This window comes from Phaenicophaeus curvirostris, chromosome 5, assembly GCF_032191515.1.
Source record: "Phaenicophaeus curvirostris isolate KB17595 chromosome 5, BPBGC_Pcur_1.0, whole genome shotgun sequence".
Classification (NCBI taxonomy): Eukaryota; Metazoa; Chordata; class Aves; order Cuculiformes; family Cuculidae; genus Phaenicophaeus; species Phaenicophaeus curvirostris.
The window spans coordinates 62812396-62832594 of record NC_091396.1 but is presented as its reverse complement, the minus strand read 5'-3'; the positions used below and the strand labels follow the sequence as shown (position 1 = coordinate 62832594).

General features: G+C 42.3%; 1 protein-coding gene across 1 annotated transcript in view; it reads right to left on the bottom strand.

Annotated features, from left to right (window-relative positions):
* Nucleotides 1-20199, bottom strand: part of MNAT1 (MNAT1 component of CDK activating kinase) — a 132898-nt gene that overhangs the window by 66971 nt on the left and 45728 nt on the right. Inside the window, exons 4-6 of the mRNA XM_069856906.1 lie at nucleotides 17425-17528; nucleotides 8711-8851; nucleotides 2823-2948 (exon numbers count right to left, since the gene is read on the bottom strand). Coding sequence (XP_069713007.1) covers nucleotides 2823-2948; nucleotides 8711-8851; nucleotides 17425-17528 — 371 coding nt within the window. The remainder of the gene's footprint in view (nucleotides 1-2822; nucleotides 2949-8710; nucleotides 8852-17424; nucleotides 17529-20199) is intronic.

Sequence of the window (20199 nt, the reverse complement as noted above, 5' to 3'; positions counted from 1 at the left end):
CCCCCACCAATGAGTGGTGTGAACCCCACGGCTCGGAGAGGAGCTAAGCTAAAGCAGTGTGAATAGTTGCGCCCTTGAAGGGCAGTACAACAAAAACTACCTATTTTAAGTGTAAAGCCATGCAAGATGAATGGCCCGAGCATTTCAGGTGTGCAGAAAAACACTCAACCTGGAATATATTATGAATCTCAGAAGGTGAGTGGGAATTCACCTTATGCTGCCACTAGAATACATGGTCACAGATCACATACAATTAACAGTTTTGCTTTTCACAAAAAACCTCTCTTCAGAGCCAAACAACATTTATCTACAGTAACTTTTCAAGACGCATCCCAGTCCTAATCTGAATTAGAGATTTCATCGCATTCCAGAGTCAATTTTAACAGTGAGTCCAAATAACCAGTGGAACATTGAGAACTTTAAGTCCTATTTGTTCCTTCAGAACCTATTTAGTACCTACTTATTTAACTAAGGTTACAGGTCCTTTCTACATTTACTATTGCACTGTTTGGATCTGGAGTGTTCTGTGTTGAGGAGGTACTTATGGTAAAGTGAGTCCTACCTTAACCTTCTCCTAAACCAGAAACAGAATGCAGTACGATGCTTCTCTTTCTGCCTTTGAACAGATCTTTGTGGCTTCTCTTTGCATTCTTCCTGATTTTTGCATTCAAAAAGCAGTCAGTAGAACTCATCAGTCCGTGATCTTCCCAATACTGCACTTAGAAGGAAAAATCTTTTTCTATTTATTACTTTACTATTCACACATACAATGCCACACACACACACATACGGTGTGGTGAAAGGTTTAACTGGTTTACTTGCTCAGCTAAACTTCCAAATCCTCTTCACAGAGCCTGTTATTTACTCTTCTATTTAGAATTTTGCATTTTGCCACATTAAAATGCATTTCATGCAAATGAGGTCAGCTTGTCAAAACAGCCCTGCAAATGGCCAACTTGCACATCATCCACAGAAATTCAACATCTGCTTCCACACACTGCACTGTGTCCCAGGAAAACACCCACAGAAATGTTCCCATGTTGTGGTAATGAACAACTACTTTAGAAATTACAAGTTGTCCACTTAATCCATTTATTGTGCAGAATCTCAATACTGTTATTGTGTAATGCAATGCCTATGCAATTCTAAAAATTCCTGTTATCTAATAACTGAATCAAGCACTCTATAAATAAAACACAGAAACATGCATCTTCCTCAATAAAACCTGTAATTTTATCAGTGTAAAATCTGTTTTGCTTAAGGTAAACCATTTTCCACAAACAGTAGTCACCAACTTCAACTATCCCTATCCTGAATTTTATTGTTAACTGGTTTTATTCTTATTTAAGTTGTTCTTCTTCAGTCTAGGACTAAGGTCATTCAGGGTGAGTTCTTTTGTTTTGTTTGTCTCAGGCTTAACAAATTAAGTCAGTTATCTACTCACACTTTCTGAACACTGATAAAGTGACAATTGGTTATCTGGAGAATCCCCTATTATTCCAAAGGTTAAGATTTAAATGTCACAATGGTAGAAAGCTCCTTATTCAAATCTTTCACCATTCCTGGATGAAGTTTCCTTAGGGCTGCAGATACGAATGGTCCCCTTCAGCACACTGCATTTAATAGCCATTTACAAATGCATTAGAAAGTATTTCCATGGTCCTCATCATAGAGCATAAGCTTATCCTCTTCCTTTTTCCAGAAGAAAGGCCAACAGCTTTAAGAATTATCAACAATACATTTAACAGCGAGAAAAAGTACAGGCATTCAGTTAGGACATTTTCTGAACAGAACACTGAACAGTTTCTGTCCATTAGCTTATCTACACAAACACAAAATGTCTCACAAAGCAGACTGATCTCCCCCAGATGCTTAGGTTTTAAAAGAAAAATGAAGAACATACTTTTCATGCTACACAAAGGAAAAGAATACAATTTGCAGAATTCTGCAAAAACTGATGCTACCTTTGAAAAAATAAGCTGCAAATGCTTCTACATTTTGAACTCTCTCAGGGATAATGAGCACAGCACAGATATCCCTGACAAAACAAACCAATTAATTGATGGGCCACTAGCGTGATACAAAGGTTTTCACTTTGCTGACTTCTTTGGATGGAGAATATTGGTTATTTTCAAGACACCGTTTATCATTATCAATTCGAAAATACAAAGCCTAAAAAAGTTCAGAGTTTTAAAAGAAACCAGGAAACCCATAAGGTCCAAAAAACATCAGTAACTCATCCTCCACCTCCAAATTGCTCCGCAAAACTTTACATTTCCACACATAGGCTGATGCATACTTGTACCATGTGAGGATAAAGAACAGGAACACTGACAGATCTGCCACCTTAGCAGTAACACATTTACAAAAATACTTGTTGCTTCCTAGACTTCAATAACAATGAAAATAGCATCGTTAACCACTCAGCACCATTTTCTAAATTGTTCATCTCATACTCACAGATTATTGCAGTGCTTAAAGTAAATCAGAAGAAAGTACAGCCTATTCTTTAATTTCCACAATTTCAACATCCATAATAGGCAAACAAATGAGACAAAAATAATTCAAGTACACCAAGACTTTGAGGGGAAGAATGAGGAGGTATGGTTTGATTTGTGACAACTATGCAATGAAAATGTTTGCTATATTCCTACTAGCAGAACAACTAAATTCTTAGACTAATTCCTATTTAATTATTTAATTGGAAGAGAACAGTATTTCATGCAATATGCAACGCACGTTTAAATAACCTCTAAATTTCACATAAGGAAGTCCTTTGTCTTTTGAAAGGCACTAAAAAAATGAAAGAAAGCAAGTCTTACCATTTTGATGCCAGTGGAGAACGTGACTGGTTTGACAGGTTTGGGTTTTTCCAGTTGCATTTCTAGCTGAGTGGACCTGTCCTTATGCTGAGCTAAAAGCAGTGAAGCAGGAAGACTGGAGCTCTCCTGTAAACATACCAGGAGCAAATTTGAATGTTACAATAAAACAAATATTAATTAACACCGCATGTTCTTCAAAACTGCAAGTTGTGTCTGAAAGGCCATCGCTAGCGGAGCAGCATAATGCTAAGTATCCTCTCTACGAGAAACAGTTTACAGAAAACGATCATTTTCAGTAATAAGAAAAAGCTGCAGCAACCTCATAAATCAAAGTAACTTGCAAACAACCATTTTTATAGAATCCACATTAAAGACAATATAACAGGCTCCTTATTCCAACTGGCCAATGCAACTATATTTATTAAAATAAAAAAAAATTAGAACTTAATCAGAAAAGGAATAATACCAAGTAGTATAACTTGGATCAGATGTTTATCTAAGACGCATTCTTTCTACCAGTGAACTCAGACCAGTTTGAAATTGTTTCCCATTAGATTTCACCTGAGGCCGTTTGGAACTGATCCTTGCTCTGCTTTGCACAATGGCACTATTGTAAGCACAACCAACAGCATATTTATTTTCTCCTTCAACTTATTTTAGGGAAGCCAGCCAAATTAAAAAAAGTATATATATAAAAAGTAATAAAATGAATACTTAAGCAAATGAACTACTTAATCTTTCAGAACAGAATTATTATTAACATGCAGATCTGTAACTACATTCTGGAGAGAGTCAGAAAACTACTTGGCCAATAATTTTCTAAAAAACTAATGCAACTGTCCACACACACACCGAAATCCTTGGGACTTCCTACCTAGAACAACCATGAAGTTGAGAGCAGGAAAGAAGTTCAGACAGATTCTTCCCAGACTGCTCTAGCACAGTGCGTTATTCCTAAGGCCCCCAAATGTCACACACACTTCTGTTTCCCAGAATCAAGCAAATAGTGAACTAGGAACCATATTTGCTGCTCACAAAACCAAGCAAACGTTAATAAAAGGCACTGATTTTTTACTTCAGGGTAAGAAGCTGGACGTTTTCAATGCCATGAGATGCCTCGCAGTTCATGGCATCCTAGAGAAATTTTCCAAAGTGACCACGAAGAACAGTCACACTGTACACTGACTTCTCACATCACTCTCCAGTCCTCTTTCTTCTCTATTTTTTGTTACACTCACTTTGTCTTACAACTAGATTGCAAAGGCTAAAAGCAAAAAATTTCCCATGACAAGATCTGTTACAGAGTAACAAATACAATAACTAAAGCACAGAATGCTACTCGCATTCCTGCAATTAACCAGGAGGAGGGGAAAGAAGAGGTTAAAATCTAAAGTGTAATAACAAGATGTCTAATTTCTGTACAACTGTGAGAAAATGTGGACCTTGACTGCATTAGTTTACAGTCTGTATCTTCAAAGTGTTATAAGTATCCTAACCACCATGCAGCTGCACATGCTGCTGGCTGTCAGCAGAGTTTAAAGGTGGTGGATTCTTTTAATAATCAGTTTCAATATGCTGGGGAGAAAGGAAGAGCGTGAAGCGTTTTCTGGTTCATTTTGCCCTCTCATATTCCTTAAAGGTTCCTGCGTTTCTAATACAAGAAGTAAAAGAAGGCAATTTTTGTACCAGCTTCTCAAGAGTTCACACAATGACCAGTAACCAGATTACACAACTGTGGGAAACCCACACCGCGCCAGCAAGCCACCACATCCATGATTGTTTATCCTTTCTAATATGCACATAGTCTTTCTGTTAACTATTAACACACATGAAAGGTTCAATCCTGCCAGCATTTATCCATATCAGCCGTTTTCTGTATGGGGAAAACAAACTGTCAAACAGTACGAACAAAGCAAAATGCAAAAAAGATTTGTCTCAAAAACCCTGAGGTTCTGGTAAAAGTGGGGACACGATGTCTTTAAGGCAGCTTGCCCTTTGCTTGACTCCAAGCTTTGCCACAGCCCAGGGAAAACCTGCCTGTCTGCAATGTGCTGCAACGCTGGTTTGCTCATGGCCAGGAAGTACGGGCTCTTGGCGAGCAGAGAGCAAGTTCCACAACACAGAAGACATTTAAATGCAGAACCATAATCCTCTGTATACAAGTGAGAGAGTTTATACAGTAAATACGGGAAGTTCTTTAATATCTTACTCAGCTGTGATTGTCCAAGTCTAGGCTGGTTGAAAAAAAAAAAACAAACCCTAAACAGAACTCAGACACGATTCTTCCAATAATATATAAAATGCATGTGAGACTACAAGTCTAAACTACAACAAGGTGTTGTGCTTCCAAAGTGAGAGGTTTCACTGTAAAAGAGGTCACTTATAAGAGAGGTAATAGAAAATCTGCTGAATTTAGTACTGGGAAGCAAAAACATGTAACAGGCAGCAGCTGAGGGAAAGCATCCAATTGCTCTTTCAGGAGCCTGCAGAGCTTGAGCCACCTGCAATGCCTCGTTCACCTCTTCAGTGAGTGACCCTGGCCTTCCCCTCCCCACTCCCAACAGAGGATGGGTTTGTGGAGCCTTGGCCCCAGGTCTAGTTTGACCTGCAGGAGCCAGATCACTCCCCAAGCTGACCAGAAACCAGAGCCAACCACACAACATTCTAAATACCAAACATTTCTGTGCCTTTTTCCTTGCCTCTGGACTACCTAAATTATAACCTTTTAGAAGGCGGGACAGTAGTCTCACACACTTCTGTAAACAACTGAGACCTTTACTCCATATCACAATAGTATAAATAACAAATGAAATCATGAATCTCCTCATCTGCTAGGATTTCAACACAGAAGGTAAATTTTTTTTCTTGGATGAGAAAAGACCTGACATCTCTACTTGCATCAGACAAAAAAAAACCCAAACAAAACTGTTTTAAGTTTTCTCTTGCTGCCCAGTATTGGACAGGGTGGAATCATTAAAAAAAAAGACCAAGCCCCAGGTGGTCACTTGGTCAAGGGGGCTGCAGGTTCCCTGCACCAGGTGACACATCCAAACGAGATGATTCTGAACCAGCAGGTGAAGTGGCAGCTCCCCACCTTTCTCTACACTCACAATCCTACTGAGTCAGTAGTTTTATCACTGGTATTACTGTAGCCAGAATTTAATCCTCATTGGTTTAGCAGAGTACCAGCAACCACAGAAATAAGACTGTTTTGTTTAACATAGCTCTTCACACTGCTACTGCTTACGGTTGCTTTTTGCATTTCTCAATTAAGTTTTACTTATGATTAGCTTCATTTTCAGATTTGCAGCACAGCAATAGAGGGATTTCAGAGACCATAGGAAATGTTTATTTGTTTAAACAGCTGCTGGTTTTCCAGAGACTTTGTAAGTCATTATACAAACACTTCAGTGCTCGTTTTATAAACCTTTAGTATTACAAAACAAGTTGTGGCTTAAATTTAAGTTGACGGTGTCCCTTCATAAGAGACATAACTTCAAATTGCCTGTTTTTCTTCCCCAGCCTTTAAAAATCACCTTTCTGTTGTTTTTAGAATATTAAGATATGTTTTAATAGCACTACATATGCAATCACAGTTAAAACTACCTACTTTGGTCATGTTTTAAAGATTATTTATAACCAGCCTTTCCTCAACCCATCTGGTGAAATAGGTTTCCAGTAAAACCAATAGCTGTGTAAAAAAAACTAAACCAAACACACACCATCACTGGCCTCTACCATGTTAAGAATGTGTTTTAGAAACACAGGACTGAAATAAATTGAAAAACAGTTTAAAATCCCTATTCTGAGCCACTGAATCCAAGTTCACAGTAGAGTTATTATTAGTTGATCCATAACTCAAACAATTCTGTGGGTTGTAAGCACTTTTAACTTTAAAAAGAGGTTGCTGGATGCAAAGTTCCAGACTTGGAAGATTTTCAAAGACCCTTTATGCACACCTTTGCTTTTGTCCACAAAAAAAAATGAAACACCACCTCCTTTCAGCAAAACCAGTGACAGGTTACCAGGACTTCTGGTTGAGAAATATACCCTGAAACTCCTAAACTGCATATCGATGCTCTCTCTGCATGTCAGTGCCTCTGCGCTGGTTCAAAAGGGAACTCCATCTTTCCTGGAAGAGTAGAAAAGTGACTGTCTCAAGTAGGGACTGATAATACAAAGCAGGAACTAATGTTATATTAATCTAAGATAAACCAAAATATGAGAGAAATTTTGATTTAAATCCACTGAGCAGCTTTAAACCACACTGACACAGCTGCACCCACGTATGCACGTATACATAGCTCTTTTTTTTCTGATTTACTTTATGGTTACACATAGCTGGTTCTCATGGGTGTTAGAGCACGTGAACGTGTGTACAGGCTTGTCTGTACACACATGTATTAAAAAAACAATATGTAGGTCCTGCTTAAATAACAAATTTTTTAGCTTCTCTGTGTTCACATATCAGCATTGCATTTCTGATGCAGAATCAGTAGTAAACTCGGCTAAAGACAAGATTAATACAATTTCCACAAGTAGCTGCGTGTTTCTTCCATCATCTGTACACCCCTCCAATGAATCCACGCTTCGTTCACTTCAAAGGGAACAGCTGACATGCACACAGTTTGCAGTAAGAGAACGTTACACACTCAAGGTAATTTTTTTTTTTAGTAACTTTTGAGTACAAAAGGATCAAAGAACGCTCCAACTCCAAGAGAGCTGACAAATGCTCCAATAACTCCTGAGGTGACCATCTCCTGCTCTCCACTAACTCCCCTCAGCAGAGGCAGCTGAGCTCATAAAGCAGCTCCTGATTACCACGCTGCTTCAACACACCAGACTGTCATCCACTATTCAGGGCTGCTTAGCAAGCCCACAATAATAAGAGTTCACGATAGCTGAACCAACTTAGTAGCTCCTCTCAACCGCCACTCACAAATCTTATGATCAGACACACACCAAAGCAGATGCAATTGTCACTAGTCGAAGGCAACACAGGCAAGCAGTCATGGCAAGTCCTCACCTACCACAACTCAGGTTCAAGGTGGAGGAGTCACCACACCAGCTATGCCAATGCAAGTCTTCCTTCATCACTGTTGAAGCCCGTGGCTGTCATACTGTCAATGAATTAAACAGAAATCTAGATCTAGTTTTATACAAGCTTTTCTTCAGATATGCAGTCAAATGTCAGCTAATAAGTAAACTGGTAGAGTGGTTGGACTCAGCAAAGCTATTTTGGAAAGAGGCCTCCACATGTCAATTAACAAAGAGTAAAGAGCATTTGGTGGAAGCTCACTAGGAGAAGAAGGAACAACAAAAATCAAAACAGGTAAAATGAGGAAAATAGCCTTCTTCAAATACCCCAACAAAAACTTCTGCATTTTTCTTTCCTAGAATCTTATCCAGGATTCATTTTGTGTAGAAACAGCCAAGAATGCTTTCCCAGAATTAATTTCTATCCAGCAAAGGACATTCTGGACAATGAGTCCAATTACATCTAAGAATCCCAGAAGCAGTCTTCTCCTAGTCCTTCACTTACCAAAACCAGAGTTGTTTGTAACATATAAACAAATTATACATGAGGAACCGTAATGTAAAACATGCAAGATGAGGCAACAGAAAGGGGAAGATACATTAATTCCACACAGTTAATCACTGTTATAGGTTGTCCAGGGAAGCAAGGTTGTTCGAGGCCAGGTTGGATGGGGCCTTGGGCAGCCTCATCCAGTGGGAGGTGTCCCTGCCATGGCAGGGGGGTTGGAACTGGATGATTTTTAAGGTCCCTTACAACCCAAACTATTCTGATTCTATGGTGGAGATAATGTCAACATACTTGCTGTTTGCTCTGCTAGTGAGCATTCAAAGCCTCTGGTTTCATTACTCACCAATTCATCCAAGAGCGCCTGCTTATTCTTCCTTTTAATGATCTGTTGTAGTTGCTCTTCTTTCTGTATGAGCAGTCGCCTATGTTCATTTTCCTGTCGCTCCACCTCTAAAGCTTCCTCCAGCTCTTCCTGTTCCCGCGTCTGAAATGGAAATTAGAAATCAACTCATAGGAATCTTCCTCTTCGAGTGGGAAGAGCTCATTCACAGCTCTGCTGCCAACACCAAAGGACCTCGGACAGACCAAGTGATTGGAATGCAGCCAAATGCTACCTGCAAAGGTAAGATGCTAAGAAACACGACTAAGATGATTCTAACTCCTTTTACTGTCCCGTGGAAAGTTAGAATGCTTTTTTAACTTGCTGCTCTCTGCAGCAGAAAGTAACATTGAAAGAGCCAAGATCCAAATGGCAAGTGGGTGATTGAAAACATAGTCCCACAATATGTTTCTGATTGCCCCCCAGTCAGCTGCATCTTGTGTTCAAAGTGCACTGTGTGCTTCTTAACAGTGGTGCAGAAGAACAATAATCATAGAATCATAGAATAACCAGGTTGGAAGAGACCCACCTGATCATCGAGTCCAACCATTCCTATCAAACACTAAACCATGCCCCTTAGCACCTCGTCCACCCGTCCCTTAAACACCTCCAGGGAAGGTGACTCAACCACCTCCCTGGGCAGCCTCTGTCAGTGCCCAATGACCCTTTCTGTGAAGAATTTTTTCCTAATGTCCAGCCTAAACCTCCCCTGGCGGAGCTTGAGGCCATTCCCTCTTGTCCTGTCCCCTGTCACTTGGGAGAAGAGCTCAGCACCCTCCTCTCTACAACCTCCTTTCAGGTAGTTGTAGAGAGCAACGAGGTCTCCCCTCAGCTTCCTCTTCTCCAGGCTAAACAACCCCAGCTCTCTCAGCCGCTCCTCATAAGGCCTGTTCTCCAGCCCCTTCACCAGCTTTGTTGCTCTTCTCTGGACTCACTCCAGAGCCTCAACATCCTTCTTGTGGTGAGGGGCCCAGAACTGAACACAGTATTTGAGGAGCGGTCTCCCCAGTGCCGAGTACAGAGGGAGAATAACCTCCCTGGACCTGCTGGTCACGCTGTTTCTGATCCAAGCCAAGATGCCATTGGCCTTCTTGGCCACCTGGGCCACTGCTGGCTCATGTTCAGTCGCTGTCAACCAACACCCCCAGGTCCCTCTCCTCCAGGCAGCTTTCTAGACAGACTTCTCCTAGTCTGTAGCACTGCACAGGGTTGTTGTGCCCCAAGTGCAGGACCCGCCATTTGGCCTTGTTAAACCTCATGCCATTGGACTCTGCCCAGTGGTCCAGCCTGTTCAGATCCCTTTGGAGCCTCCCTGACCTCCAGCAGATCAACACTTCCACGCAGCTTAGTGTCGTCCGCAAACTTGCTAAGGGTGCACTCGATGCCTTCATCCAGGTCATTGATAAAGACATTGAACAGGGCTGGACCCAGCACTGAGCCCTGGGGAACCCCACTTGTCACTGGCCTCCAGCTGGATTTCACACCATTTCCCACCACTCTCTGGGCCCGGCCAGCCAACCAGTTTTCCACCCAGGAGAGTGTGCGCCTGTCCAGGCCAGAGGTGACAGTTTCCGAAGCAGAACGCTGTGAGAAACTGTGTCAAAGGCTTTACTGAAGTCCAGGAAGATACATCCACAGCCTTTCCCTCATCCAGCAGCCGAGTCACTTTGTAATAGAAGGCGATCAGGTTAGTTTGGCAAGACCTGCCTTTTGTGAACCCGTGTTGACTGGGCCTGATCACCCGGTTCTCTTGCATGTGCTTCATGACAGCACTCAAGATCACCTGCTCCATGACTTTTCCTGGCACTGAGGTCAGACTGACAGGCATGTAGTTCCCTGGATCCTCCCTGCGACCCTTCTTGTAGACGGGCACAACATCAGCCTCCAGTCCAGTGGGACTTCCCCAGTCTTCCAGGACTGTTGGAAGATGATGGAAAGGGGTTTGGCCAGCACATCCGCCAGCTCCTTCAATACCCTTGGATGAATCCCATCCGGCCCCATAGACTTGTGGGTGTCTAGTTGGGCTAGCAAGGCCCTGACCACCTCCTCTTGGATCATGGGAGCCTCATTTTGCTCCTCTAGCTCCTGGGTTTGTGCACAGAGGGGACAACTTTCTTTACAATTAAAGACTGAGGCAAAGAAGGCATTAAGTACCTCAGCCTTTTCCTCATCCCCTGTCACTGTTGTTCCTTCTGCATCCAATAGGGACTGTATGGTCTCCCTAGTCCTCCTTTTATTATTCATATATTTATAGAAAGATTTTTTGTTATCCTTCACAGACTTTGCCAATCTGATTTCTAGTTGAGCCTTAGCCCTTCTGATTTTTTCTCTACACAATCTCACTTACCTCCTGTAGTCCACCCAAGAGGCCTGTCCCCTCTTCCACAGCTCATAAATGTTTCTCTTCTTCTTGATAACACCCAAGATCCCTCTGTTCAACCAAGCTGGTATTCTCCCCTGCCGGCTTTTTTTCCGGAACATGGAGATGGCTTTCTCTTGAGCTCCTAGGATTTCCTTTTTGAAGAGCTCCCAGCACTCATGGGCTTCCTTGCCCTTAAGTACTGTCTCCCACGAGACTTTGCCAACCAGCCTTCTGAAGAGTTCAAAGTCTGCCCTCTGGAAATTTAATGCTACCATCCTACTAACAACCCTCTTCCCTTCACCTAGAACAGAAAACCCTATCATCTCATGATTGCTTTGTCCTAGGCGTCCACCTACTGCCACATCCCCCACAAAGCCTTCTCTGTTCACAAACAGCAGGTCCAGGAGGGCACCCACCCTTGTTGGTTCATTCACCAGCTGTGCAAGGAAGTTGTCCTCCACGCACTCCAGGAACCTCCTAGACTGCTTCCTTTCTGCTCTATTCTACTTCCAGCAGATATCAGGAAGATTGAAGTCTCCCACAAGAATGAGGGGCATTGATCTAGAGATTAACCCCAGCTGTTTATAGAAGAGCTCATCAGCTGCTTCTCCTTGGCTGGGTGGTCTGTAACAGACTCCCATCACAAAATCTACCTTCTGGTGGGCTCCTCTGATTTTAACCCACAGGCACTCAATCTCCTCATCGCCACAATCCATCTCAACAGAGTCCAAGTCCTCCCTTACAAAGAGGGCTACCAAGCCTCCTCTCCTGCCCTTCCTATCCCGCCTGAAGAGTTTGTACCCACCATAGCTGCACTCCAGTTATATGAGTCGTCCCACCACGTTTCCGTGATGGCAACGACATCATAGGCTCCTTGCCCTACGACAGCTTCCAGCTCTTCCTTCTTATTCCCCATGCTGTGTGCATTGGTGTAAATGCACTTCAGCTGAGCTGCCGAGCCTTCAGCCCTCTTAGAGGGAACAGAGTTCGTTCCCAATTGCCTGGTAACTGGAGTAGCTAGCACCAGAGTGTCCGTATCTCCCTTAGCACCCCGAGGTGTGTTCTCCCCCACTTTCTGTGTGGTGATGTACTAGTGGTCCTCACCAGCACACCCTCTCCGAATCACCAGTGCCCCACATCCAGGCTTGCTCCTGTCTAGCCTGGGCTCAATCCCCTTCCCCTTCACATCTAGTTTAAAGCTCGATTTATGAGCTTAGCTAGGTTTCTAGCAAGGGCTTTAGTCCCCCTTGGAGACACACGTGTCCCATCCTTAGCAAGAAAGCCTGGGGGTGCCTGAGCCACCCCATGATCAAAGAAGCCAAAGCCTCTCTCCTCACACGAGGCTCGGAGCCAGGCATTAATCGAATTCTTCTTCCTGGCTTCCCCCTCCTCTCTATTTAGCCATGGGATGGAGCAGAATACTATTTGTGCCCCAGAGCCCTCCATCATTTTCCCAATGGCCCTGAAGTCTTTCTTGATGGCTTTGGTCTTTTTGTTTACTAGACCATCATTACCAGTTTGGACTACTATCAGAGGATAGTAGTCTGTCTCATGGATCAGGGAAGGAAGTTTTCTAGCTACTTACTTCACTGACGCCTCCGGTAAGCAGCAGACCTCTCTGTGGAGCAGGTCCGGTCTGCAAATGGGTCCCTCCATTCCTTTTAGGAGGGAGTCCCCTACAACAATCACCCTCCTCTTTTTCTTAATAGAGGATGTTTTTATCTTTTTCTGAGGATGGTGCGGCCTAGGGAAGGATTCTAGGCTGTGGGAACCATCATCCTCATCCTCAGGGTTAGATTCCACCTGGAGCACCTGGTACTTGTTCACCAGGGGGATCTGGGGTTTTGCTGTCTGGGTGAGGGGAGCAGGTTTCTTTCGTCTGGCAGGAACTTGCTGCCATTCCCCACCTCTTGTTCCCCCAACCTTGCAGTTTGCAGGTGGATGGTGTTCAGACACACCAGCCCCAGCAGCCTGCTGAGTTAGTGAGAGGGCCCTGCTCCACTGGTCTATCTCCCTCTCAGACGCCCTGATGGTCCTCAGCCTCTTTACCTCCTCCCTTAACTCCTCCACCATGTGAAGGAGTTCCCCCACTCGGGCGCAGCTTTCCCAAGTGGAGCCAGTACCAGAGGCACGAGCTGGTGTGGGAGGGGGCCCTGCCTGCAGCCCAGGGTCTGCGGAGCTGCTGCACCCACTGTGGCTCTGGCTGGGCGGCACCATCCATCCTGCCTGCTGCAGCACACGGAGCAGCTTTAACCTTCTGCCGGGTGGCCACCATGGTCCTCAGTGTCTTCTGTCTAGTCTCTAGGTCCTCTCTGCGTCCTGCCTTCTCGAACTGCCGCTCAAACTGCCCCGCTCCTCTTCGCCGTGCTCCAGGTCGCGGTGCTCCCGGGGACTGTTTAAATCTCCCGCGGTGGCCGCCGGGACCGCCCCCTCCCGTCAGGCACCACGCGGGACCAGCCTGTGGGGGCTGGCAGGAGCCCCGCCTGGGTTTTTCTGGGATTTTCCCGGCTCTGGAAATCTCCCACCGCCTCAAAACGTCCACCCACCACAGAACTCACCATCCTGCTGCCGGGTGCTGCCGAAGAAGCCAAATAAGAAATTACAAATCTCCAAATATTAACAAGGAAGTTCACAAGCTAAAACATATTTAAGCATCAACTGTAAAAAAAGGTCACATTCCCAGAAAACGAGGAACTTTTCCTATAATTTGGATTGAAGTTATATTCCATGAGAGAAGGCAATAACAAGAACTAGTCACTATGTACCACTTCCAGTATTTACTTCTTTAGAAGTCTTTTTTAACCTGTCAACTATCAAGTTACCTATATTTGAAAACTATAATGGAAGAAAAAAGAGGAGAGCTTGAAGATGGAGGGGAAGGATTACAGCTAAACAACTTTATAAAGAAAAGGGGATCAAAAGAACATTAGTCTGGTGTTAAAGATATAGGACTATAACACATAGTAAAGATTTTCCAAATCTTCCCCACCAAAAATACTAAAGCAAAGGGAGATGAAGTAAAAATGCAGAGGTAATTAAAAATGTCATAAAACTTAAAGGGATGATTAATCCACAGAACTAGTTTCAGCAAAACATTATTGCAGCCAAGACCTTAGTAAAATCTGTCCTCGGAACAAAAAGACCTAAAGTTATATTGCAAAGCGTAGTGGTCTGATACATCCCAGAATACGCTGAAAAACATCCATTTATGCGGCAGACTGAGCCAATGGGTCCAAGCAAGGCCCAGTTATTCCTGGATGCAAAAGCTAACAGGTCTCACCACCTGCCACAGAGCCAGCAGAAGCTCCTTTCATTTTGTAACCAGCAGTGGCACTGGTAAAGAGCTGGTCACCAACCAGTGACCACCTGAGTCTGGATTCTCTTTGCGTTCAATGAAAGGAAAGAAACAAGCAAAACCAAAAAAAAAAAAAAACCCAAGCTGCTAATTGAAGTTATTCTGAGAATTAAAGGATCTAAGTTCAGTCAACAGAACTGAAGAGGTCAGGGTCTTTAGGACACGCCACGCCTTTTCCACATTTATGTCTAAAGCCTGCCTGGAATTTGCACTGAAGAAGAAAATAAGTAGGGAAGCGCTAACAGACCCAGACTGAAGAATCAGCCCAGAAAAATTATCGTCAGAAATAAGTAAACTGTCAAACAAACCTAAACCAGACCAGAGTACAGGAAAAAGGCAGAATTATCGCAAGTCAGATCAAATTCCTTCTGAAAGGAAAACCAAACAAAACAGAAAAGCAGAAGAGATGTGCTCAACAGGCAGTGAGGGCTGTCAAGCTTACCAATAACCTAGACACATTCCCAGCATCAAAAGACATAAAGGTGATCACGATAAAGCCTGCAGTAAAGTCAAGAGAGCAAACAATAAGAAGTAAGTTTCACCACATTCAAGAAAGGACAATCAAAAAAATTTAAACACTTACATCATGGAGTCCAGATAAAACTGTTTCAAGACTGAACAAAGCAGAAAGTGAAATTCAACACCTTACGACAAAGTAGGAAGTAACAAGTTACCCTATAACTTGGTATTTAAGGAAGAAGGCACATTTGGGAAACCTGTAGATCACTCAGAGTGCAAGTCTTTACATATATTAAAAGAATATATGTATTTATGTATATATATAAAAATCAGTTTATAATGACAAGAACCTCTTCTCCAAGAGTTCTTCACCTTTTCATCTGAACCTGTCTACTTAAACTCTTTCTCTGCAGAGTCCTGCATCAAACCTACAAATCTAACAGACGGGTTAGTACATGAGTAGCTAGGTCATTAGGGATTGGCTACAGAGATGAAGAACACAGCTTGTATTGTCAGAAGAACAAGCAGTTATTCAAATCCTAAAGGTGACTATTTCCGTAACTTAATATTTTTATTTGTAAGAAGGAATGACAGACTCATAAGGACAGAAGTAGCAGAAGTGAGATGAAAATAACTTCGAAGGCCATGGATTTGGAGATATTAATTCATCAGTTAGAAACCAAAGAGAAGAAAACATGATGCACTGCTTGACCCACTACTGGTTTTGAACCTCCTATATGACAGTGCTACAAGCGAACAGCAGCCTTAGGATCCCATATGTCAATGTATTTTCAGTGGAGATGGGAAAACATTATTCTTCTGCAAGAGGCTGTTAAGATCTTGGCTACAATACCACTTTCAATTCTGGTCCTTTCTGCTTGTTTAACACCACTAGAACAGAAAAAGGGTAACAAAACACAAAGAGAGGCAGAAAATACCTATATTCCTCTGAAGCAAACTATTACAGGGGACAGAAAAGCTTATGTCAGTCCAAGAATGAAGGGACAATGACTAGCCATAAGAAATTTAGATGAGAAATTAGGACACCTTTTACCATTTAAAGAGTAAAGATGTTCTACAACCTGACAAAATAGCCAGAGAGAGAAAGTACCTTTTCAGCTTTTCAGAGAAAGGTATATTTACAGGCAAGATCACGCAGGTTTTGTAACAGCAACTGCATCACATCTATTACTATGTTTTAATTGTTAAAAAACAAATCGTGACTGTTTCAAATGTTAAAAAATAAATAAAAAATGTTTCCAGATCTCCCATAAGTCTGGATTAATGCAGGCTTGCCCAGCTTCCCCCAGATAGCCTCTAGCACAGGAAGAACATATAGCAGAGAAGACAGAAGGCCCAGGGAGCTTGGGTGGGTACAGAGCATAGGCTGCCTGCGACTCACGTTCACGAACAGGAGGTAGGCGACAGGCAAAGCACACTATTGTCATGGTGACCCCAGAGGTTGTTCCTACATTGTAAAACAAGACAGGTACCAAAGATTTGGCAGATCTCTTCAAGCTCCAACACGCAGAATATTACATGGTGTCAGAGACAGGACAGCAGATCAGAGATGGACCCCTACGGAAATTTCCTTGCCTTTAAAAGGAAGAGGTTCAAGCAAACATTTTTCAGATTCCAGTCTCCTCCTGTGAAATCCTAGAGCTAAAGAAATCACTGGGAGTTTTGCCACAGACTTCAGGGGAGTGAGGATTTCACCCCTACTGATCTGAAAGCAAGGCCTTAGCTCAACTGGAATACAAACACAAAATCTTGTTATGTCACACTCTGGGCAGACATTTTCCTTCAAGAAGCGATAACAATGTGTATTTTTATACTGAGAAAATATTTAACAGATTAAACTTTTCTTACAGAAAGAAATGCTTTCAAGTTTATTTTTAAAGAACAAAATGATATCTTTAAAAGAATAAATTTTCAGAGAAGCACGTGTTTTGCATACAGATCATGTATACAGTCCTCCTGATGTTATTGTTATCAGCTCTTGAACAAAAGTCTTAATGTTTGTTTCAACGTCTTTCATTTTAGTTCTTGCATAAACCAGACCTGTGCTTTCCCTCAACTTTACAACTCCCTCCTGGGAGCTTCATAATGTCTGAATCCAGATTCCTTTTTTCCTTTGAATGAGAAAGGAATGATTGTCCTGGTATAAGAATGAACTTGGTCTCTCCTGGATGTTGTCCAACACTGCCAGTATGCATGCGGTGGGGATGTATTCTAGACGCAGAATTTAATATCTCTCCCTCTGTTCAAACACTTCCCAAAGTAAAGCATAACTACGTTTTAACTATCAATTTAATGTCTTTAAGTAGCACTAAACGTCAGTATCACAGACTATTAGCGTATTATGGGTTTTTAGTACAAAACAAGATCTGGAGAGTGCCTTCAGTTTTGACTCGGTTTTAAGACATTACAGAACGTGCTCCAGTTCAAAAACTCTTTAATTATGTCAATACAAATTGTAGGGGAGAAGAGAAGTTAACTAACCAGCTTTATCTTATTTTTCTGAATTACTTCTTTGTTATCCTTCTGGTACAGCTCCATTTTCTTTTTGGTGTTCTCCACATCCACATTGTTGGTCAAGTTAAATACTGCATAAATATTAGAAAGACAGCAAGAAAAAGGATTAGGTTGGCATTCAGGACTATGACAAAGAAATACTACTCTTACTTTCTCTAACCCTTCTAGCACCAGATACAAACATCACAATAACAGAATTTCTTTAAATGTGCCCTGTAAAGCAAGACACGACCTGCTAAATCACTGCAAACTTCACCAGAAGCCAGCAGAGTTCCTTTAGGTTTATACACCTGTAGAAAAATGGAGTTTTGCATCATATTTTGTTGTACAGATAATGAAACGCATGAATAATTACAATATTATTTGTAAAATATTGACCTTTTCACGGAGTAGTCACAGCTAAGACAGTGATTCCTGTAAAATTAAATTACACTAAAGACATGTATATTAAGACAAGGTTCGAAATTCAGTCATTCCATTTTATAACAGTATCGAATGCACAGGGACCATTCCAGTTCTCAGGTACACAAAAAACTTCCACATAATTTGGTAACATAAAAGGCGCCAATGTTCAATTACCTTTATTATTAGGAATCTGCAGATGCATCCAAATTAATGAGTTACATGACATCCTTTTGATGTCTCTTGAAAGTGACTGTATCTCACATAATAATGAGCAAGCAGGGTCGGCCAGCAAACTCCACAGTTTAGCACAACATTCCCAATTATCTATACACAGCATGGAAGCTACCTCAAGAGATTGAACAGTTTCTATAATCAACAGCTTGAAAGACGTAGATGGCTTGGATGATTAGTAATTTGATCCCATGTCTGAGCCTTTCACCCCTAGGTCACTGGTTCAACTGTTGGTCAAGTGAATTCCAACTGAAAGCCATTATCACTGGGAAGTCACTTAGTGATCACCATCCAAAGTGGATGCTGGGCTGATGCCCATGGCCATAAAGCTGTTGAACAAACAAAATGCTGTATTTATTGTTTCCTTTTTTCCAAATAACGCACAGTACCAAGAGGACTAACATTTTAATTCACCCTGCCTCCTAAAACAGTTGAACTCTTCCACTCCCACCTCATCATCCTCACTTGAGGAGGTGTCTGAGATGCAGGCTGGTTTTGTGTTTTAAGCTTTTGATGGAATCAAAACCTGGGTTGAACTTCCAATCTTTCTGCTGTTCCTGGGCAGATGATTCGGCCCCTATACTGGAGGTCTCCCACTTCTAAGAACCAGGAGCGGGAGTATAAAGCTTTCTTTCTCCTATATATGATCTGCTGTCTCTCCTTTCTGTAGCTACACACAGCATCTATCGCTGTCATCTTGACTTCATCTCAGGTGGAACTTCTGGGCACTGCTATAATGCAAACAAACCCTTCAGAGTTCAGCTCCTCGGTTTCTGGAATCAAGTTACCCATTTCATACATACCTAAACTCTGTTCTCTCCAAAAAGCATAACAATATTTTCCAATTTCATATTTTGACTTACATAAACTTGCTGGTCATAGCAGTGTTTCCTTACTAAAACACACTGGTTTAGTGTATATTTTAGTATTTTAATGGAGATTTGACCTCCAAATTCCCAGCCTACAGTTCCCAGCTGACAATCAGCTTAATATTTAATTATTGTGGCAGAGAGGAACTGTCATGTGAAAATGTTGGCATAAAATCAGATCAGTGCTCTGCAATGACAGCAGCTGCATGGGAATGTCAGCACTTCCTACAACTTAAATCCACACAGCAGCTCTCCAAACGCTTCAGTGACGACACAAGAAAGAAATAGCATATGAGACATGCTGTGCTAGCAGGATGCCCAGATGCCACCTTCAGGTGCAAGAGGAGGAGCAAGATGAGATGCCAAATGCCTTTGGGCTCCCGAACATCCTGGGTATTTCTCTAAAAATAATCCAGCTGTAAGCTGATGGTCCAGATTTTCCAACTATTGCTGCCTGACGCATTAAGGGGTTGGTTTTTTTCCCCTTTCATAGTTATAATGGGTTCAATTAGTCACAACCTATGCTTGTAAAACAAACCATAAGATTTAAAACTCATACTGGGAAAAGCAGGCAAATTTTAGATGTATCCATATACCTGCCTTGCCCTGAGAAGGAGAAGCAGAGAGGGAGGTGCTCAGCTCTTCTTCTTGGTATCTGGTGATGGGATAAGTGGGAATGGTTCAAAGCTGCACCAGGGGAGACTTAGACTGGACATTAGGAAGCATCTCTACTGAGAGGGTGATCAAACACTGGAACAGGCTTCCTAGGGAGGTGGTCGATGCCCCAAGCCTGTCACTGTTTAAGAGGCATTTGGACAATGCCCTTAAGAACATGCTTTAACTTCTGGTCAGCCCTGAACTGGTCAGGCAATTGGACTAAATTATTACCGTAGGCCCCTTCCAACTGAAACAGTCTATACTATTCTGTTTAGAACTACTTACAAAAGCAGATTTATCTTGCTACTTGATATGAAGTAACATTTCCATATAAGAGATCTGATTCTGCACCAACTTTAAGAAATATTCAGTATCCACCAGCATAGCCACCTTAAATGCCCAATGCTTTGCTTGCAGCAAGGTGAAAGAAGGTTTCTCTCTCCTGTTTCCCTGCTGTGGCTGGAAACAAACCATATGTAAAATCCTCTCAGTGATCAAATCTACTCCCCATGCCAGTTCTGCTTTGTCAGTCTTGCTCTGTTCTGTCACTTGAGGATGTGACATCATCAATCAGAAAGAT